At 45.6% G+C, this 23,694-nt stretch overlaps 4 protein-coding genes and 1 pseudogene across 5 annotated transcripts in view; 2 read left to right on the forward strand and 3 right to left on the reverse strand.

The window, feature by feature from the left end:
• Positions 1 to 5,126, reverse strand: part of LOC309564067 (uncharacterized protein) — a gene marked incomplete at both ends in the record, with an annotated part of 29,531 nt that extends 24,405 nt beyond the window's left edge. Inside the window, one exon of the mRNA XM_082268693.1 lies at positions 5,079 to 5,126. Coding sequence (XP_082124819.1) covers positions 5,079 to 5,126 — 48 coding nt within the window. The remainder of the gene's footprint in view (positions 1 to 5,078) is intronic.
• The window catches only part of LOC309564464 (uncharacterized protein), a gene marked incomplete at both ends in the record, with an annotated part of 826,241 nt that overhangs the window by 679,346 nt on the left and 123,201 nt on the right, over positions 1 to 23,694 (reverse strand).
• LOC309564057 (uncharacterized protein) overlaps positions 1 to 23,694 on the forward strand; it is a gene marked incomplete at its 5' end in the record, with an annotated part of 455,352 nt that overhangs the window by 259,150 nt on the left and 172,508 nt on the right. The window lies entirely within an intron of this gene.
• LOC309564068 lies at positions 5,427 to 6,840 on the forward strand (annotated as a pseudogene). Its single transcript has one exon. The product of its transcript is annotated as an uncharacterized misc_RNA (transcript).
• On the reverse strand, positions 12,045 to 12,938 carry LOC309564069 (uncharacterized protein; the record flags this gene model as incomplete). Its single annotated transcript, XM_082268694.1, has 1 exon — positions 12,045 to 12,938. One exon carries the CDS (start codon positions 12,936 to 12,938, stop codon positions 12,045 to 12,047), a length of 894 nt encoding a protein of 297 aa, XP_082124820.1.

Consider the following 23,694-nt stretch of genomic DNA (forward strand, 5'->3'; position numbering starts at 1 on the left):
TACACAGGACTGTATATGATATACTCCTTAAGTGCTGACCACTGCACTCTGTACCCTGGGCTGTATATGATATACTTCTGACCACTACACTCTGTACCCTGTGCTGTATATGATATACTCCTGACCACTGCACTCTGTACCCTGGGCTGTATATGATATACTCCTGACCACTACACTCTGTACCCTGGGCTGTATATGATATACTCCTGACCACTGCACTCTGTACCCTGAACTGTATATGATATACTCCTGACCACTGCACTCTGTACCCTGGACTGTATATGATATACTCCTGACCACTGCACTCTGTACCCTGAGCTGTATATGATATACTCCTGACCACTGCACTCTGTACACTGGGCTGTATACGATATACTCCTGACCACTATACTCTGTACCCTGAGCTGTATATGATATACTCCTGACCACTGCACTCTATACACAGGACTGTATATGATATACTACTGACCACTGCACTCTGTACACTGGGCTGTATACGATATACTCCTGACCACTATACTCTGTATCCTGGGCTGTATATGATATACTCCTGACCACTGCACTCTATACACAGGACTGTATATGATATACTCCTTAAGTGCTGACCACTGCACTCTGTACCCTGGGCTGTATATGATATACTTCTGATCACTACACTCTGTACCCTGTGCTGTATATGATATACTCCTGACCACTGCACTCTGTACCCTGGGCTGTATATGATATACCCCTGACCACTACACTCTGTACCCTGGGATGTATATGATATACTCCTGACCACTACACTCTGTACCCTGGGCTGTATATGATATACTCCTGACCACTGCACTCTGTACCCTGGGCTGTATATGATATACTCCTGACCACTACACTCTGTACCCTGGACGGTATATGATATACTCCTGACCACTGCACTCTGTACCCTGGGCTGTATATGATATACTCATGACCACTGCACTTTGTACCCTGGGCTGTATATGATATACTCCTGATCACTGCACTAAGTACCCTGGGTTGTATATGATATACTCCTGACCACTGCACTCTGTACTCTGGGCTGTATATGATATACTCATGACCACTGCACTTTGTACCCTGGGCTGTATATGATATACTCCTGATCACTGCACTAAGTACCCTGGGCTGTATATGATATACTCCTGACCACTGCACTCTGTACCCTGGGCTGTATATGATATACTCCTGACCACTTCACTCCGTACCCTGGGCTGTATATGATATACTCCTGACCACTGTTCTCTGTACACTGGTGTGTATACGATATACTCCTGACCACTTCACTCTTTACACTGGGCTGTATATGATATACTCCTGACCACTGCACTCTGTACCCTGGGCTGTATATGATATACTCATGACCACTGCACTTTGTACCCTGGGCTGTATATGATATACTCCTGACCACTGCACTCTGTACTCTGGGCTGTATATGATATACTCCTGACCACTGCACTCTGTACTCTGGGCTGTATATGATATACTCCTGACCACTTCACTCCGTACCCTGGGCTGTATATGATATACTCCTGACCACTGTTCTCTGTACACTGGGCTGTATACGATATACTCCTGACCACTTCACTCTTTACACTGGGCTGTATATGATATACTCCTGACCACTGCACTCTGTACCCTGGGCTGTATATGATATACTCTTGACCACTACACTCTGTACCCTGGGCTGTATATAATATACTGCTGACCACTGCACTCTGTACCCTTGGCTGTATATGATATAGTCCTGACCACTGCACTCTGTACACTGGGCTGTATACGATATACTCCTGACCACTGCACTCTGTACCCTGGTCTGTATGTGATATACTCCTGACCACTGCACTCTGTACCCTGGGCTGTATACAATATACTCCTGATCAATGTATGGTAGGTACATTTACTCTTACCACTGTACGACTTGCTTCTGTCTTGTTGGCGATCCGGAGGTTGTTTTAGAGGCAGGTAATCTTTTATTCCTCGCCTGGGGCTGTTTTTATTAACCTGCCGTTGGGTTTCTGCTGGCTGTATATTATTTGTTCAGTGTCTGTCGTCTCGAGTGAAGTGTGTCTCAACAGACTGGCAGAATAGTTGTACTGAGTGTCCTGACTCAGGTGAGCTGTTGGCCCCTGAGAAGACGGAACCTTACAGCACACGTCCGTAGGACAGTGACTCAGGGTTGAAAGTGTGGGAGACCCCTGAGGGTTTAGCTCAGCTGCTGAGGTCACATGACATGAAGGACAACAGGAGTATGTTTTGTTCTGTGTGTGTTGTGAGATTAAACGTACATTATCTGGGGAAACGAAGAGTAGAAGAGGAAGGATATTTAGCCATTAGTTGCCAGTACTGCCCCCTCCGGCCATCAGCCAAGATGGCAGCAGAAGAACAGAAGAGAGTGAGAAACCTTGGATTTGAGCTGGGTGTCCTGGAGGGGGGGGGGGGGGGGGGAGAGGAACATGGGTCAGCATATTACCAAGCCGGAAAAGGGGATGCTTGCGTATATGATATTGTAAAGCGTAGAGAAAGGAGTGAAGTAGTTAAGAAGGGATCTTAAGTAGCGAAAGCTTGTGAGCTGGAAGGTCGCGCTGACAGACTCCAACCGGGGGGGGGGGGGGGGGGGGGACGCTGATAACAGAACAGAGAGGAATTCTGTGTGATAAAAACTTGCTGAATGTAGCAGCAGCCTAGTATAAGACTTCTTTACATAACGAGGGGTGGATCAAAGAATTGGTAAAAGATGGCGGTTGCATGATGTATGTGTATCATAAAGTGTCCCAACCCCCGCCCTACGATGCCATCTGGAATATTAAAGGGGAGGGACATCCTTGTCTTCCGTCTAACGCCCACTCTCTTCACACCACTCCTATCCAAGCAAAACCCACTGTGACAACTTCCTATAGCAGGCATCTTAGTACCCCCTGTTCCGTGAAAAAACCATATTTGTGAGAAAACCATACCCTCGTCACTTCCGGTGCACCTACGGAGGGTATGGATTTATCACAGTAGTGTATGTAATGTTACACTTGCCGCCGTTACATTAAAACAGCTCCTCTGCAATATGAGTCATCTCCGCTCCTATCCCTCTCACTTCCCTGATCTCATCTCCGCTCCTATCCCTCTCACTTCCCTGATCTCATCTCCGCTCCTATCCCTCTCACTTCCCTGATCTCATCTCCGCTCCTATATCTCTCACTTCCCTGATCTCATCTCCGCTCCTATCCCTCTCACTTCCCTGATCTCATCTCCGCTCCTATCCCTCTCACTTCCCTGATCTCGGCTAATAAATATAAAAACGGATCACGGAGCCGACATCTCCGTCATTTACATTTCATACACCCGCCGCCGCTTTTATATTTATTAGCCGAGATCAGGGAAGTGTCAGGGATAGGAGCGGAGATGAGCCATGTTGCAGCCAAACTGTTTTAATGTAACCGCTGCAAGTGTAACATTACTTACACTACCGTGATAATTTCATACCCTCGGAGCATGCGCACTTGTCAACTTCTCAGCTGTTCAATTATGTTTTCGGGGCTCTGAGCATGCGCACTGCTACGCTGCTCAGATGTTTCTGACAGGAAGTGACGAGGGTATGGAATTCTAACGAGGTATGGTTTTCTAACATTACACCCCCCATGTCTCCACTTCCTGTTGGTGGCCATTATAGTGCACCTATGTCTCCACTTCCTGCCCAGCCCAGTACACTTCCTACAGACGGCCTTCTTGGTACACCAGGAAGGCCCAACAAAGGCCTATATCTAGTTCTCCCTGTTCTAAACCAGGAAGGTTCCTACCACACTCCCATCTTCCCCAGAGTACAGGTCCAAAATACTAGTGATGGAGAATCATCCGACTGGGAAGACCAACCACAGGCGACAAGGGTACCTGCTGATTAACTCCCAATCCGGACCCGGACTCACAGTTCCGAGGGCTTCGTCTGCTCTCGCCCCAACCCCAGTCCTGGTTACCAGAAGGAGCACCAATGATGTATGTCACTTTTACCCCATCACAAGCAGCGACCTTAATGACAAGTTTGCCTGACCCAGAAAAAAAAGCCAATGCCCTTCTACCACAGGATAGTGCAGATACAACAAACTTATTCAGCTGCCTGGAAAGACTAGACCAGCCTATGTCAAATTAAAGCAGGACATGTCTTTTGGCTGGTCATGCAGGTGGCCTTCAATGATGCTTGCCTGACAAGTGCCACTTCCTCAGGTGTGGAGTACTGCAACCAAGTCCACGACTGGGCAAAGGAGAAATTGGCGGATCAGACTACCACAATGCAAGATATAATCCAAGATAAGGGGGATTCTGTGGAGAAGTATCATGCCAGACTCACATAGACCTTTGATGATCTTGGCTTTTCTCACTATGAAAAGGCACACACACATATGTTATGAACTGCTTTTGTCTCAGGGCTCAGAGAGAATATCAGAAAAGGTCTGATGGTAGCCTGCCCTGAATACCACTACTCTATGAAGGTGTCCAATCTACTGTTGGTGGCCAGAGGTATAGAAAAAGAAAAAAGGGAAAAAAACCAACCCCCCTCCTGGTAGCCCATGACGAAGATCACACCTACACTCGACCAGCACCACTGCCCAGTACCAGGGGAAGGATCACCTTCTATAACTGTGGGAAACGAGGACACTTTAGAAGAGAATGCAGAGCCCCAAAACATCCCAGACAAGATAAGGATCCCCGTGAAGGGCAACGCGAACAACAACCACCACCACACCCCAACTCCTGCTAGGAAATGAGCAAACCCGTGTCACCCCTTATGACAGTGTCCTCAAATGGGACTGGGGGACCCATACAGGGAAAACCTACCACCTTCCTCATTGACCTACCTGCTAATACTTTCCTTTCCACTACTCCTGCGTGGGTGTGGATGGGGTGCCCCGCTTCAGTCCCCTTACTGAGCCACTCCAAGTGGGAACATACCCTGACCTGCTTGCCAGATTTGTGGCGTCTTCTACATGCCCCTTAAATCTGCTAGGAGCTGATGTGCTGTCCAGACTACAGGCCTCAATTATTTTCACGTCTGAAGGAGGAGTGAAGATACATACTCCCCTATCCTTAGAAGACTCATCTGCCTTGCGTTCTCTGCCTCTCATGATGACACTTCATGAAGCGACAACTCCAATTTCAATACCACAGGAAGTACTTGACAGGATCCCTGCTTGCCTATTGTCCACAGGACCGGAAGTCATTCGTCACTTAAAAGTACCACCAGTCATGGTGCAATAAAAACCTGGGGCACTCCTGGCCAGAAAACCACAATACCCTGTACTTCCAAATGCAATACACCTTTGTTCCCAGTGAAGAAATGGACCCCAAAAGGAGAACCAGAGAAATACAGAATGGTTCAAGACCTCCGAGCAGTCAATGAAGCCACAGTGTTGGAAACCCCTGCTTTGGGCCTTTCAGATTATGGGAAACTCTTCAAACTGTTTGTGTCGGAGAAGAATGGCCATGCCACAGGGGTCCTGGCTCAGGAACATGGAGGACGGACTAGACCCATTGGGTACTATTCTTGCCACTTGGACAAGAAGGTAGGCTAGGGGTGGCCCTTCCTGTTTAGGAGCTGTCTTTGCTGCCCAAGCACTGCTGGATAAAACTTCAGAGCTCGTTTTAGCACACCCCCTGCTTATTCTGGCACCACATGACATTGTTGCCATCCTGAATTATGTGCAACCCCCGACACCTGTCCACGGCCAGACATCAACGATTGCAAATCTCCCTCTTCCTTCCTGACAATGTGACCCTCCAAATGTGTCTCACTCTCAACCCAGCCACCCTTCTGCTGTTTTTCCAGGGGGGACAAGAAGGAGAAGGTGAAGAAGACCCCTATAATACTCCACATGACTGCCTTGAAATGATGTGCTTGGAAACCACATATCTCCCTACAGTGTGTGAAATTCCTCTAGAAAACCCTGACTACACACTTTTTGTGGACGGCTCCAGATATGCAGATGAAGGAGGCAAGTACCACACAGGTTATGCTGTGACCTCTGAATTTAAAATCTTACAAGCAGGAGCATTACCACCAACTGTATCTGCCCAGGAAGCAGAGCTTCAAGCCCTCACTGCAGCGTGCAAGATAGCAGAAGGCAAAAGAGCCAACGTGTACACAGACTCAAGGTACGCCCTTGGAGTAGCTCATGACTTCGGTATCATCTGGAGAGCTAGAGGGTTTCTGACAGCAGCCGGAGCAACCGGTGAAACATGGCCCAGCCATCAAGGATTTAATGGATGCACTACTTTTGCCTGAACAAGTGGCTGCCTGGAAGGTTAAAGCACATGGCAAACTGAAGTCTCAAGAAGCCAGAGGTAACCACTTGGCGGATATAGCGGCTAAACGAGCAGCAACAAACCAACGAAAAACGTCCAAAGTGGCCGAAGAGGAGAATAAATCCCCAGTGCAGATGCCTTTGGCAGTGTATGTGCCATCTATATTTAGCCTCTAAGCAAGGGGCGGCGCACACAGATGAAAGGCTGGAATGGATCAATAAAGGAGCAGACTACGATGGAGATCTGCATCTGATGAAAGGGAAAACCTGTTTACCAAAATATATGTATCTAGCAGTTATCCAACGGGCGCATGGAACTGCACATCTCTCTAAGAACTTAATGAATTCACTGATCAGCAAATATTACTGGGCCCCAGGAATAACCACCTTAACCAGAAATTACTGCGCCTCATGTGCAGTACGTGCAAAATGCAATCCGGGGAGGACAGAAAAGACACCGCAGAAACATTTGGCAAAACCCCTATATCCGTTCCAGAGGATACAAATTGATCACATACAAATGCCAAAAAATGGCTGATATGAATACGCCCTAGTGGTGGTGGACATGCTCTCCGGTTGGCCAGAAGCATGCACCATTACAAACATGACAGCCAAGACCACGGCCAAGAAACTACTCAGTGAGACAGTATGTAGATTTGGGGTCCCAGGGGTGATAGAGAGCAATCAGTGCCCAGCTTTCACAGCAACCCTTACAAAAGAGATTTGGGCAGTACTGGGAGTTCAGTTGGCTCTACACACCCACCCCATACTACCCTCCAAGTAGTGGGAAGGTAGAAAGGATGAATGAGACTCTAATGAACAGTATGTTAAAGATGGCCTAAGAGACTAACATGAGTTGGCCAGACAGTCTGCCCATTGCCCTGTTCAGAGTCAGACACACCCCCCGGGGGAAACATGCCCCGTCTCCTTATGAGATTTTGTTTGGTTCCACCCTCAGACTTGGCTGTTACTTCCCACAGCAGTTGCAGTTACAATCTGATGTGTTAACTAGTTATGTTACACATTTGTATAAAGTAACTAATATCCATTCTCGAGTATTTTCCTCCATTCCAGATCCAGAAACAGACTCGGGAAGTGAAGAAATTAAGGAGGAAAAATTCACTTGATCCCCGATTGGAAGGACCATTCCAGGTGCTGCTGACTACAGCTAAATCAGTCAAGCTAGAAGGAAAAAGCACCTGGATACACGCTGCTCACTGCAAGAAAGCCCAATCTCCTGAAGACAAAATCACTAAGATAAATGCTGTCACTACATTTTGGTACAATTCATCCAGCACACAAGTGGTTACGTTTACTTTTGATTTATTTTTGTAGTATAATACCACTGATAAATACACTGACCCAGCACTCAACCACAGGAGGAAGCGAGCAGCTCCCTCCAGAAGCTTTGACCCTCATGTATACATAGAGGCTATAGAGGTCCCAAGGGGGATCCCAGATTAATTCAAAGCCAGGGATCAGGTAACAGCTGGTTTTGAGTCTTTGTTCCCCCATAATAACCGTCAACAAGAATGTAGTTTGGATTAACTACATATATTATAACACACAGGGATTCGTGAATTACACCAGGGATGCCCTCCAGGGAGTTGTTGACCAGTTAGCCCCCACTTCCTATATGACATTCCAGAACCGGATAGCCTTAGACATGGTGTTAGCTGAGAAAGGAGGGGTCTGTAAAATGATAGGAAAAACGGGAACCTGTTGCACATACATTCCTGACAACACTGGTCCAAATGGTAAGGTTACTCTAGCTATCAAGAAATTGGAAGATCTGTCGTTTGAGTTGAAGAAGAACTCAGGTATTACAGACCCTTGGGATCAATATTTTAGCTGGATGAGTGGGTGGCAGAAGGCGCTCGCCCAGGTAGGAGTAACAGTACTGATAATCCTAATTCTTTTAGCCCTGATTGTATGCTGTATTCTAACATATGTAAAGAAGTTAATGAGCAAGGCTGTAGACAATAGCACACCTACATTTCTCCACCAAGAAGAAGAAGACCGCCTTATGATGGAAGAGGACAAACCCTTCACCCCTCTACAGTCACTCCCTGTTCATAATTTCACAGTTCTATAGGGTTATAGGGATAGGTAGCACCTGACTGCCCTCTCCAAGCTGTATCGAGGGGGGTAGTGAGCTAGTTACTGCTCTTCTCTATATACAGCCTAAAAAAGTTGCTGAGGAGTATGGGCCAGGAGTAGGCGCTTTAGTAATAGGGATAGATTGAAATAGACATTTCAAGGGGGGAATCTGTTATGGATGTAATTAATGGTTATAGTGAAATGCCTATTTCACTTATGATTCATACCATATGCCTTATGTATGTTTATATATATATATATATATATATATATATATATATATATATATATATGTTACTGCTGCATTCTTATTTCCTTTCCTTATTTCCTTACGCAAAATGGCGGCTAGATCACCCCTCCCTTCATCTGAGCAATGTGAAAACAAAGATGGTGATGACTTCACAAGGAGACAACGCCCAACAGATAACATGCCTAGCTTGTAGGAAGTTTACCTTATAATGGACATGACCAATTAAGAAGCTACTAGCAAGCAGATGACATTATGTTTATCTACGTACTGACCAATGACACTAACAACATTATATAACCCACTGACACTGTAGAACTAAAGCAGAAGTATCTTCATCTCCGAACTTGGTGTCAGCGTCTGATTCTTCCTCTGTGTGTTCACACATCGTATCCAAATTCGGCCAGGGCAGATATAATCTCAGACGGTTCTGGTCTGATCCAAAACGCTGCAAGGTGACGACCACTAAGACATTCTGCTGCTCTGTCCTTCTGTTCTATTTGCACGACTCTTCTAGCATGAGCTTCTAGCTTAAACATCATAGGGAAATAGGCAACGCACTCCTTTGGAAGTGCTAAAAATACTTGCATTGAAGTTACCTCTGCAGGAAGGGAGGTACAAAAACCTGCTTATAGGCCATCCTCATCTTCCTATTAGGAATTGTTTGAAGAGGATTAAATTGGTCAGTTGAGTGGTCCTGCAAGGGAAAAGCTTGACATGGTCAGAGTTGAGACTCCTTGCACAGGGAGAGTTGTAACAGACTCCTTTACAGTGTCTTGACTACCTGTGGCAACCTGTTGGTAGGGGTCATCTTCCTCCCTGGATGCCTGAACAAAGCAGGAAATTTATACCGGGTTTTGCCTGTCAAGCACCAAAGGCCCAGTCTACGGTGTGCCTAATACACGCATATCTGGAGAGGCTTAATAGAAAGTGTCCATTAGTCAGCTTCCCATACACCAGCTTTATGAGGCCTGCAGAAGGGCTGACAATCCAGGAACATTATCAGTAAGGAAGACGCTGCCCCCCTCCAGCTATGACCTGCATAGAGCAGCCACAGCATAGAGGGATTAGGCTGCAGCGGCACAAGGACCTGTCACAGTAAGAAATAAATCCATGATAAACAGACACGGTGCAAAGGAGAACTCCATATTGTTAGGGAAAATAAATATTATAACATATATAATTGCTACTCAAGCTATGTAGTAATTTTTTTTTTTTTAAATCACAATTCAAACTACGGCTGCTAAAGTCTCCTAAGCTGTCAAAAAAGACAGTGGAACAGTTGTTTGTTTGCTGGGTGAGAAAAACCCATAAGGGGTTAATTACTGCTAAGAGACTACTGACACTGCAGCTTCTCACATCAGAGCACCGTCCCAGCAGGTGAATAATCAAACAGACCCTGCCATACAGATGTAGAGCCCTCCTAGGTAGGTGCTAGAATGAGTGGATATAGTTTTTGGTTTCTCTGCCTAACAGGGACACAGCTCATGCTGTCTTGATGATTCATACTGATCCAATAGCCATGGAGTATATTGGACAGTGGGTGGAAACCTGGCAAATGAGAGCATGAATGTCTGTACAGCCCTGGCCAGTTAGAAGGGGATGTGCCCCAAGGCATGCTGGGTACCTGCATTCATATCTGAAGAGCACATGGGCTCGTAGTCCAGTCCAGTCTACCTCTAGGGAGAGAGGTCTAGGTGGGGAGGGGGCTGCTGCCTCTCCCTTGCAGAGGCTGCCATGCGGCCTTGGGTGGGCGACCTGAGGTCCTAAAAAATTGAAGTTGTAACCCATTGGTCCTTACAAGGGCTGACTGAGGGAGGATGTCTGCAGATCCTGTCTGGTACTACTGAGGAAGACTGGTGTGTGTGCTCCAAGAGCCTTGCGAGTATAGACCCCCTACAGGGGATCCTTGGGACTTGTGCTGTTAGATCCTCCTCTGGGTGTTAGAAGTCAGTTACTGGGTGCAAGCTAAAGGAGACACTGGCTAGTGTATTGAAGAGGCAAGGTTCACTGAGTTCCTTCAGCTACAAAGGGACTTGTTCATCCCATACAGGTGCTTTATGGTCCTGCAGATGATCTGCGATACAGTTCTATTGAGAGAGTTGTCCTCACCTGTGAACAGTTATTTGGAGTATCCTACTAAATCCCTTCTCTTATCCAAAAAAATGTGAAACTACAGATGATCACAAGGAACCACTGTCATATGTGTGGACTTTAAGGGCACAGCATGAGACAGATAACAACTACATGGATTTATCCTAAAATAACCGCACCATTTTTTTCTATTGCCGGCATTCTTTTCTTTCCATTCATCTGTCAGTGGGGAAGCCCGCTGACAGCTGATGAGTCATGGTTGGTAAGGATGCAGGCAGCCGGCTTCCCGGCTTGCTGCTTAACAACCAGCTATTTCTTCACACAGAATTTGCATCGGCCGATCATTTTTTTTTGACTGATCCGAACTCGAATCGTTCTGAAAAGTTGGAATTCATTAGAAAATGAATAAACAAAACAAATTTTAACAGATTTCAATGAAATTCATTACAATTTCATTTGGAGATTTGGATACATCGGAATCTAGGAATAACCAAAAATTTGTCGGAATTTGTATTTGCACCGAAACGGTTTTCACGTGTCTAACACTTAATGGCCACCCGCTAACAGCTGGGCTCCCAGCCAATGCAAATGGCCGCCGATGGCAGGGCCCACTCTCCAGGCATGGATCATCTACATATGTGTGCCATAACACCACCCCGCTGATAGCTGGGGACTCAATGACCACTCGGGACATCTTGGAAGACTTCTGGATACCAAAAATGGTCCTATAAGTGAGGAGGACAAAAAAGGAACGCAGCCATTGGCTTATCCTGAACATTTATGGGGGTGGGGCCTTATGGGGGAGGAACGAGGGCGGGGCTACCCAAACGTATGCTGCCATGGACATCTGTCAGGAAAGCACATTATGGCCACTAGATGGAACTGACCATTATAGGAAATCCCAATTCGCCATGACTGGGGGAATGCGGGTCACATTTCATCAACACATTTATAACAACCAGATCTGTAAGTGTTTGTGAAATCTTCCCGCACAAAATGTACTCAGCCAATGAAAGGTAAGGACTCCATTTTTATTTTTCTCCTGCTATCAATGGCCAACACGGGACAACACTTCATCCATGTCTTTGGTGATCTCTGATCTCCTTATGAAGTGTTTCTTACATGATAAAGATCAGCCATGGAGTATATCTGAGGTGTATATCAGGGTGTGCTTCTTCCCCACATGTCCACCAACATTCAAATAGAAGACATTTCCCGCACTCAAGGCACTAATACACCTCCAGGGTTGTGTGGGACCCCTGATGTACAGGAAGACAGGACTTCATTGAAGAACCATTCCCTCACTCAGGAGAGTAACGTGGCTTCTCCCCCGTGTAAAATCTCTGATGTCTGTAAAGATGGGACTTCCGTGAAAAACATTTCCCGCACTCAGGACAGGAATACGGCTTCTCACCCGTGTGAGATCTCTGATGTGCAGAAAGATGGGACTTCCGTGCAAAACATTTCCCGCACTCAGGACAGGAATACGGCTTCTCCCCCGTATGAGATTTCTGATGTCTGTAAAGATTGGACTTCTGTGCAAAACATTTACCGCACTCAGGACAGGAATATGGCTTCTCATCTGTGTGTAATTTCTGATGTGTGGAAAGAGCGGACTTGTGTGAAAAACATTTCCCACACTCAGGACAGGAATACGGCTTCTCACCAGTGTGCAATCTCTGATGTGTGGAAAGAGTAGACTTCTGTGTAAAACATTTCCCGCACTCACGACAGGAATACGGCTTCTCACCAGTGTGCAATCTCTGATGTGTGGAAAGATGGAACTTCTGTGTAAAACATTTCCCGTACCCAGGACAGGAATACGGCTTCTCACCAGTGTGCAATCTCTGATGTGTGGAAAGAGTAGACTTCTGTGAAAAACATTTCCCGCACTCAGGACAGGAATACGGCTTCTCACCAGTGTGCGATCTCTGATGTGTGGAAAGAGTAGACTTATGTGTAAAACATTTCCCGCACTCAGGACAGGAATACGGCTTCTCACCAGTGTGCAATCTCTGATGTGTGGAAAGATTGGACTTCTTTGCAAAACATTTGCCGCACTGAGGACAGGAATATGGCTTCTCACCGGTGTGAGATTTTTTATGCACATTAAGAGTGCCTTTCAAACGGAAACTCTTCCCGCACTCAGAACAGGAGAACCTCTTGTCTGTAGTAAGGACGGCACCATCCCTCATAGTCTGAGGTTCCTCAGGATAAGAGGAATACGATGGTCCGGCACTGTCCCTCACAGTCTGAGGTTCCTGAGTATAAGAGGAATACGATGGTCCGGCACTGTCCCTCACAGTCTGAGGTTCCTCAGGATAAGAGGAATACGATGGTCCGGCACTGTCCCTCACAGTCTGAGGTTCCTCAGGATCAGAGGAATACGATGGTCCGGCACTGTCCCTCACAGTCTGAGGTTCCTCAGGATAAGAGGAATACGATGGTCCATCTACACTGTGTGGTCCCAGATGGACATTTGAGGTAGTCAGGTTTTCTCCTGGACTATACTGTGTGATGTCCTCATCTTCTACTTTACAGTCTGGAGACAAAGTGCGACAATCCTCTGAGGTTTTCCTCATCTCCCGTCCATCTACTAAAATAGAAATACAAAGATTATTACTAGACATCAGCAGATTGGTTCCCCTAAACCAGGACTCCGCCCACATCAGACAGCTTTGTCTCTGAGGATCTTACAATTCCCCCCTCAAGGTAACTAGTAAATGGGTCCTCTGATCTCCTACCAGTTCATTTCTTTATTCATGGAGCTTAGTCAGAGTGAGGAAACAACAAGAACTGTCTTTTATAGGAGTGACAGTGATGAGGGGGATTATAGGACGAGTGTCCCCTCCCCCTCTATCACTCATTGCCATCTTCCCAACACAAGAAGTCCCGCACTTCCTTATTTAGTCCATAATTTAGTTATGAATAACAGTGGGGCTGAGCCCCACCAGAGGTCAGAGAGTGAGGATGGGGGAGAACAACCAAGATGAAGACTGGACTGATCCTGAAGACCACCATCATTGGGTTGCTGGCTCCTCCCCCATTATCACTTTCTGTTTAAGGTTCCAAAGTTGGAGGATGTTATCACATTATTATCACCATGTAAAAGTCTGTCCTCCAATCAGATCATCAGATATAAAATGTCCAGCTGGTAGGAAATGGGTGTAACAAAAGAGAATCCATATTATGTGTATATATAGCAGTGGGTAGAGGGGAAAGAGCAGAAGTCAGAAGTATGTAATGTACAACATAGAGTATATAGTGTAGGGGTCAGGAGTATGTAATGTACAACATAGAGTATATAGTGCAGGGGTCAGGAGTATGTAATGTACAACATAGAGTATATAGTGCAGGGGTCAGGAGTATGTAATGTACAACATAGAGTATATAGTGCAGGGGTCAGGATTATGTAATGTACAACATAGAGTATAGTCTGGTCCATAAATATTGGGACATAGACACAATTCTAATCTTTTTGGCTCTATACACCCCCACAATGGATTTAGTCCAGCCTACAGCCAGCCCCTGTTTTTCGTTTGAAGCAGCTGAGCTCATTTCCTCCTTGCCCTTGCTTGGTCTATGATCACCAGAACACAATTCTAATCTTTTTGGCACTATACACCACCACATTGGATTTAAAATGAAACAAACAAGATGTGTTTTAACTGCAGACTTTCAGCTTTAATTTGAGGGTATTAACATCCAAATCAGGTGAACGTCGTAGGAATTACAGCAGTTTGCATTTGTGCCTCCCACTTTTTAAAGGACCAAAAGTAATGGGACAGATTAACAATCATGAATCAAACTTTCACTTTTCAATACTTGGTTGCAAATCCTTTGCAGTCAATTACAGCCTGAAGTCTGGAACACATAGACATCACCAGACGCTGGGTTTCATCCCTGGTGATGCTCTGTCAGGCCTCTACTGCAACTGTCTTCAGTTCCTGCTTCTTCTTGGGGCATTTTCCCTTCAGTTATGTCTTCAGCAAGTGAAATGCATGCTCAATCGGATTCAGGTCAGGTGATTGACTTGGCCATTGCATAACATTCCACTTCTTTCCCTTAAAAAACTCTTTGGTTGCTTTCACAGTATGCTTCGGGTTATTGTCCATCTGCACTGTGAAGCGCCGTCCAATGAGTTCTGAAGCATTTGGCTGAATATGAGCCGATAATATTCCCCGAAACACTTCAGAATTCATCCTGCTGCTTCTGTCAGCAGTCACATCATCAATAAATACAAGAGAACCAGTTCCATTGGCAGCCATACATGCCCACGCCATGACAATACCACCACCATGCTTCACTGATGAGGTGGTATGCTTTGGATCATGAGCAGTTCCTTTCCTTCTCCATACTCTTCTCTTCCCATCACTCTGCTACAAGTTGATCTTGGTCTCATCTGTCCATAGGATGTTCCAGAACTGTGAAGGCTTTTTTAGATGTTGTTTGGCAAACTCTAATCTGGCCTTCCTGTTTTTGAGGCTCACCAATGGTTTACATCTTGTGGTGAACCCTCTGTATTCACTCTGGTGAAGTCTTCTCTTGATTGTTGACTTTGACACACATACACCTACCTCCTGGAGAGTGTTCTTGATCTGACACACATACACCTACCTCCTGGAGAGTGTTCTTGATCTGACACACATACACCTACCTCCTGGAGAGTGTTCCTGATCTGACACACATACACCTACCTCCTGGAGAGTGTTCTTGATCTGACACACATACACCTACCTCCTGGAGAGTGTTCTTGATCTGACACACATACACCTACCTCCTGGAGAGTGTTCTTGATCTGACACACATACACCTACCTCCTGGAGAGTGATCTTGATCTGGCCAACTGTTGTGAAGGGTGTTTTCTTCACCAGGGAAAGAATTCTTAGGTCATCCACCACAGTTGTTTTCCGTGGTCTTCCGGGTCTTTTGGTGTTGCTGAGCTCACCGGTGCATTCTTTCTTTTTAAGGATGTTCTAAACAGTTGATTTGGCCACACCTAATGTTTTTGCTATCTCTCTGATGGGTTTGTTTTGTTTTTTTCAGCCTAATGATGGCTTGCTTCACTGATAGTGACAGCTCTTTGGATCTCATATTGAGAGTTGACAGCAACAGATTCCAAATGCAAATAGCACACTTGAAATGAACTCTGGACCTTTTATCTGCTCCTTGTAAATGGGATAATGAGGGAATAACACACACCTGGCCATGGAACAGCTGAGCAGCCAATTGTCCTACTTTTGGTCCCTTAAAAAGTGGGATGCACATATACAAACTGTTTTAATTCCTACACCGTTCGCCTGATTTGGATGTAAATACCCTCAAATTAAAGCTGAAAGTCTGCAGTTAAAGCACATCTTGTTTGTTTCATTTCAAATCCATTGTGGTGGTGTATAGAACCAAAAAGATTAGAATGGTGTTGATGTTCCAATATTTATGGACCCGACTGTATATAGTAAGGGGGCAGGAGTATGTAATATACAACATAGAGTATATAGTGCAGGGGTCAGGAGTATGTAATGTACAACATAGAGTATATAGTGCAGGGGTCAGGAGTATGTAATGTACAACATAGAGTATATAGTGCAGGGGTCAGGACTCATAATATTTGTGTTCAGTAATCAGTTGCAGAGGTCCAACACCGCTGCCTCCCATCTCCTGAGACTGCACTCAGTGACTTGGGTGTGAGACTATACAGACATATCCCTCCACCCGGCACAGCCAGCAAATAACAGAGCAAGTAACCCCGGGAGAATTGTTCTGTCAGAGATCTTGCTAGACCTGGGCATGGGGCAGAAGACCCAAGGTACATACCCCAGGAGTCTAGGCTGAGCAACGTCTATGGTGAACATCAACATTTTACTGCCAGCTGAACCCCAGAATCTCCATAAATCCAGTGTAGAGTCATAAATTGTGTCTGCAGCACAGAGAAGGAAGATTATCCGAGAGAAATACAGGAATACAGGACGGGGAACACAGCTCAGGAAAGTGAACAGGTGATTACAGGCTGATATCACCCAGTCCCCGCCCTACTCTGGACCAATCAGTGAGCAGTATGGGTGCAGGAATGTATTTAGTGTTAATGACCCACCTGTGCTGATCTCTGTAGGAGTGTCCTCCTCTATAAATGTCCCCGTTATTCCATCCTCCTCCATAGACTGCTGATCATCCCTCACATACGTCTCTTCTTCTTCTGCTTTAACCTCAAATTCTATATCGATTGGATCTCCACTCTAAACCAAGAAATTAAGAGAGAATATCATCTGAAAGATATAAGCTTACATAAAAAACACACACATCCCCTCCACAAGTCCATGTTCTAGATACTCCATCCCACCAACCTTGTAGCATTGAGGGATGGAGTGACCTTCCTGTGTGGAATCCCGGGAATACAGAGGACGGGGACATCTCTCTGTTGGGTTTCTGGTATTAGGTGGCTCCATCATATTCTTGTGTCCTTCTGAAACCTCCTCCATCACTCGATACTCCTCATCCTCCTCTTTATACTCTTCTTTTACAACAATATTATCCTTGGAGTTTTCATTCTGAAAAATATAATAAAATATTCATTGTAAAAAAACACAATTGCTTATAAATCATAACTACCAATAATTATCAGACATCTACCTGATGATGGTGAGGGTTGGTGTGACCTTCCTGTGTGGAATCCAGGGAATACAGAGGACGGGGACATCTCTCTGGTGGGTTTCTGTAGCTGGATGACTCCACCATGGTGTCCTGGTACAGATCTTTGTGTACTTCCTCTATGACCCCATCCTCATCATCCTCCTCTTTTATCTCTTCTTTAACCTCAACTTTAGAATCTCTCAGGTTTCCACTCTGAATATATAATAAAAATGACATCAATGGTAACAATGCAGATAATGTACAGATCCTAATGATACTATCAGTGATTGTTCCTCATCTACCTGATGATGGTGGGGGATGGTGTGACCTTCCTGTGTGAAATCCTGGGAATACAGAGGACGGGGACATCTCTCTGGTGGGTTCCCATTACTGGAACCATCTGTAGGAAAGACAAGAAAGTGCCTACTCCAGTCTCAGATGCATCAACTTCAAGAATGAAGGGTAACATGGGATCACGATGTTCCAGCACTGGAACTGCAGCAAAAGTGGCCTTGAGGGATTCAAAGGCTTTAATGGATTCCGGGGACCAATTCTGTGGGTTGCCCTCTTTTCTGGTCATACAGTATCAATGAAGGGGTTTGACCAGAAAAGAGAAATTACTCATAAATTTCTGATAATAATTGGCAAAGCCAAGAAAATGTTGTAGAGCACGTAGACCTGTGGGCCGAAGCCACTTTAAGACTGCAGATGGCTTCTCTGGGTCCATCGATAACCTGGCAGCACAAATGACATAACCCAAAAATTGAACCTGTTCATGAAACTCACACTTTTACAACTTGCAATAGAGGTTGCTTTCTCTCAACCTCTGTAGCACACGGGAGAGATATCTGTGTGGTGGTTCTGTAGGGATTTAGAATATATGAGAATATCATCCGGGTAAACCACCACACATTATGGCAGCATATCTCAGAGGTCATTGTTAACAAAGTCCTGGAAAACTGCAGGAGCGTTGCAGAGACCAAAAGGGCATTACAAGGTATTCGTAGTGTCCGGTCCTAGTATTAAATTTCCATTCGTGGCCCTCATTAATCCTCACAAGATTGTATGTCCCTCGTAAATCGAGCTTAGTGAAGACCTTTGTTTCCTTGAGGTAGTTAAATAATCCCGTTATCAATGGGATTGGATAAGTATTTTTAACAGTAATGTGAATGAGACCCCTATAATCGATACAGAGACTCAGTTCACCACTCTTTTTATTTCCCACAAAGAAAAAGTAGGCACTGAAAGGAGAAGAGGATTTGCGGGTGAACCCCTGGGATAGTTAAATCGCAGAATACTTCTCCATTGCCTTCTCCTCTGAGACAGACAGCAGGAAAACCCGGCCACAAGGAGGAATGGCACCGGGGTTAAAGGTCAACTGTGCACTCAAAAGGCCGAAGTGCCAAAATACCGGCCTGACCTTTGTCAAAGACATCACAGAATTCATGGTACTCTTCTGGCAAAAAAGAGACTGAAGACGTGCACACGATCTTAATCACTTTCTAAAAGATGTATTAGTGCATTGTGGGGACCATGACAAAACATCAGCATTACGGCAATTAAAAGAGGGATTGGGCCTCTGTAACCAAGGAAAACCAATGACAACTGGGTAATGAGGTAAGGAAATGATTGGAATTTGAATTATCTAATGGTGAAGAGCCCCTACAGCCATGGTCAATGGAGTGGTTTCATGGGTCACATGGGCAGGCTGTAGAGGTCTCCCATCAAAAGTCTCAATGGTAAGTGGGGAGGCATGAGGCTGCAGTGGTATTGAGTGCTTCAACAGAAAGTGCAGTTAAAATCACACCTTTAAGTAAATAGCAAAAATAACAGTTCAGGAACGTAGTCAAAAACAGAAGCCGGGGTTTGGATGCCAGAACAGGTAATCAGAGGAGCAAGGATCAGGAAACCATAAGTCAGCGTAGTCAGGCGAAACAAATCAGGAACAGTTATCGGAAGAGAAGTCAGCCACGGCAAGTCATACACAGGAACACACTGGAGAGCATAGACCACGCAAGGGCAAGGAGGAAATGAGCTAAGCTACTTGAATAGCAAAATGGGGCTGGCTGTAGGCTGGACTAATGAGGCAGGTAATGGTAACCAGGTGAGTCACTGTGGTAACGAGCGGCTTGTAATTAATCGACAGCTAAGCAATTTCTGAGCTCTGAAAGAAAAGAGCTGCTCGTTAAGTAGCAGAAGCCCAGGCCTGACACACACTGACTGAATACATTGTTTCTATGTGTTTATCAGATGATGGGGGATCTAGGTGGAGCCTCCGTACTGCTCTCTCCTTTACAATAAAGTCTCCTCTTACCCGGTGATGTGAGGGGCGGCTGATTCTCCATCATGACGTCCTTGTAGAGATCCTTGTGTCCTTCTAAATACTCCCACTCCTCCATGGAGAAATAGACAGTGACATCCTGACACCTTATAGGAACCTGACACACACAATGATACAGTCACCATCCAGACACATCCCTTGTCTGTTACTGGATAATGTCCCAGAATTCCCAGCACCGCTCACCTCTCCTGTCAGCAGCTCCATCAGCTTCTTGGTGACTTCTAGAATCTTCTGCATGTTGTGTCTCTCCGGTTTTAGGGAGTCACATGGAGGCACTGTGATGGTCATATGATCACCTGACTTCAGAAGAGGAAATCTCTGTATTGGGGAACCAATAGGAATATCATGTTAGAATCCCAGAATCCTTCTCACCTCTCCGGTCAGGTCTGTGTATTATTAATAGAGATAAGAGTGATGTCATATGACCTCCCAGAATCCTCCTCACCTCTCCAGTCAGCAGGTAGATGATCTCCAGGGTGAGGTTTAGTATCTTCTCAGTCATATGACTCCGGTCCTCCTTCATCCTCATTCGTTCTGTCACTCGATCTATACAGGTTTCTGTCTAGACAGGTAAGGATAAAAATGTATATGTAAGAGGAGAAATGTTCTGACCCTGAAGGAGTTAATCTAGGTTTCCACACTATATGTGTGTATAATCATCTGCTGGAGATAAAAGACATCACAGTGACTATGGAGGAAGAGGACGGACATGACGGGGGGGTAATGGATGTAAATAGAGAATAAGATCTTATTACCTCCTCTGCTGCCTCTTCCAGCAACGTCTCCGCTCTACTTCCTTCTTACTCACCTCTCACCCGGAACATCCTATTTATACCTGACATCACTTCCTGTCTTCTATAGAGACTTCCTGTCTGAGTAAAAGTGAGATCACCACCTTGTGGAGCTCAGAGGTACTGCAGCCCCGAGAAACGTCTCGTACTATTAACACGGCCTTGTGCTGTGTGTGTATATACTGTATATCCTTATAGATGGGGTCATCTCCACTCCCACCAAGGGGGAGAGAAATATATTACTGCCTAATACCATCACACGCTCATCCCCCCTTTCCTGGCCAGGCAGGCTGCATGCTCGGATTAACAGTTTGGTGTTTATTTCCTGGTTGACCTCACGCATCCTCAAATGACAACTCATATGGCTAAGCTCGTGAAGGCCACAACAAGCAAATAGGTGGCTCATTATCAGGGCTTGTTTTCTCATAGGATAGGTGCAGGAACTCCCCCTTTCTCAGCCTCTACCCACCTGTGAACACCATTCCTTGGTTCCATCCCCTACCCACCTCCGAGCACCATTCCTTGGTTCCACCCTCTACCCACCGCCGAGCACAATTCCTTGGTTCTACCCTCTACCCACCTCCCAGTACCATTTCTTTGTTTCCACCCACTACCCACTTCCGAGCACCATTCCTTGGTTCCATCCTCTACCCTTGGTTCCTCAGGGGAATGGGTGCCCCCAGAATTCAAGCTCTTTCCTTCATTTTTGGATACAAGGATTCTCTTTCTCTCTTCAATGCTTTCTGGACTCTGAGTCAGAACTGCAGGAACAAACCTCTTTGGAGTTAGACATTGACTCTAGAACTGCAGTTTACTTACATTCGGCAAACATTTACTCTATGGCAGGAGGCCGGACTAAATGCAGCCCATTGTTATCAAATGAAGCTAGCCCTTAAAGGATACAGTTTAAACTCTTGCAATGCAGAGAAGATTGTCCCATTTGTAGAATTATTCTTTAGGATAGAATCAATATTCTTCACCCCAACTTTTATTGCATTGGAAGAGAGGCAAGGGTTAAGGCAGGTTCACAGGCTACAACTGCAGACAGATATACTCCTTAGGGACAAGTCCAATACATAAAGTTACCACCAGAAGACCCTAAACCCCCCAAAGGACCCACCTAATCATCATTAATGAGTATACCCCTGAAGGACACAGCATCCCCCAATGGCAACTCCATGTATATGGCTTAGCTCATGAAGGCCACGTCAACCAAATAGGTGACTCATTATGCTGGAAAACCTCTTCAAGTGCCTAATCTGACATCCTGCAGTACAGGTAGAAGTGCTGCAAGGTGATGACCACTAAGACATTCTGCTGCTCTGTCCTTCTGTTCAATTTGCACCACTCTTCTAGCATGAGCTGCTAGATTAAACATCATAGGGGAAAAAGGCAATGCTCTCCTTTGGAAGTGCTAAAAATACCGTATTTATCGGCGTATAACACGCACCTTTTCTCCCTGAAAATCTGGCATAAATAGTGGGTGCGTGTTATACGCCGACATTTTCATTTGGCTGCCTCGGAAGGAAAGGAGGTGGGATGAGCACCGTCAGATTACATAGAGCATGGATCTCCTGCGTACTCAGCAGCCTTTGTAATACGAAGTCCTATCCCCTGGACTGTCATTGGATCAGCACTGGGCACTGATCTGGCTGCATTTATGAGGTTGCAGATGGGCACGGATCTGGCTGCATTTATGAGGCTGCAGATGGGCACTGATCTGGCTGCATTTATGAGGTTGCAGATGGGCACGGATCTGGCTGCATTTATGAGGTTGCAGATGGGCATGGATCTGGATGCATTTATGAGGTTGCAGATGGGCACGGATCTGGCTGCTTTTATGAGGCTGCAGATGGACACTGATCTGGCTGCTTTTATGAGGCTGCAGATGGGCACTGATCTGGCTGCATTTTTGAGGTTGAGATTGGCATGGATCTGGCTGCAAGGGAGAGGCTGCATTGATGGGCACTGGTGAGACTGCAAATAGGCATTTATAAGGCTGCATTGATGGACACTGACCCTTATTTTGCTTCAAAGTTTTTTATTTATATGCCTGTGCGTGTTTTATGCCGATAAATACAGTACTTGCATTGCAGGTACCTCTGCAGAAAGGGAGGCCCAAAAACCTGCTTATAGACCGTCCTCATCTTCCTTTTAGGAATTGTTTGAAGAGGGTTAAATTGGTCACTTGACTGATTCTGCAAGGGAAAAGCTTGACATCATCAGAGTTGATAGAAAGTGTCCATCAGTCAGCTTCCCATACACCAGCTTTATGAGGCCTGCAGAAGGGCTGACAATCCAGGAACAGTATCAGTAAGGAAGACGCTGCCCCCCTCCAGCTATAACCTGCATAGAGCAGCCACAGAGCGATTAGCACAAAGACCTGTCGCAGTAATAAATAAATCCATGATAAACAGACACGATGCAAAAGAGAACTCCACATTATTAAGAAAAAAATATTATACCATATATAATTGCTACTCAAGCTATGTAGTAATTAAAAAAAAAAATCGCAATTCAAACTACGGCTGCTAAAGTCTCCTAAGCTGTCAAAAAGACAGTGTAACAGTTGTTTGATTGCTGGGTGAGGAAAACCCGTAAGGGGTTAATTACTGCTAAAGGAATACTGACACTGCAGCTTCTCACATCAGAGCACCATCCCAGCAGGTGAATAATCAAACAGACCCTGCCATACAGATGTAGAGCCCTCCTAGGTAGGTGCTAGAATGAGTGGATATCGTTTTTGGTTTCTCTGCCTAACAGGGACACAGCTCATGCTGTCTTGATGATTCATACTGATCCAATAGCCATGGAGTATATTGGACAGTGGGTGGAAACCTGGCATATGAGAGCATGAATGTCTGTACAGCCCTGGCCAATTAGAAGGGGATGTGCCCCAAGGCATGCTGGGTATCTGCATTTATATCTGAAGAGCACATGGGCTCGTAGTCCAGTCCAGTCTACCTCTAGGGAGAGAGGTCTAAGTGGGGAGGGGGCTGCTGCCTCTCCCTTGCATAGGCTGCCAGGCAGCCTCGGGTGGGCGACCTGAGGGCCTAAAACAATGAATTTGCAAACTCATTGGTCCTTACGAGGGCTGACTGAGGTAGGATGTCTGCGGATCCTGTCTGGTACTACTGAGGAAGACTGATGTGTATGTTCCTAGAGCCTTTTGATTATAGACCCCCCCCCCCC

This window comes from Pelophylax lessonae (assembly GCF_965119305.1).
Source record: "Pelophylax lessonae genome assembly, chromosome: 9".
In the NCBI taxonomy this organism is placed as follows: domain Eukaryota; kingdom Metazoa; phylum Chordata; class Amphibia; order Anura; family Ranidae; genus Pelophylax; species Pelophylax lessonae.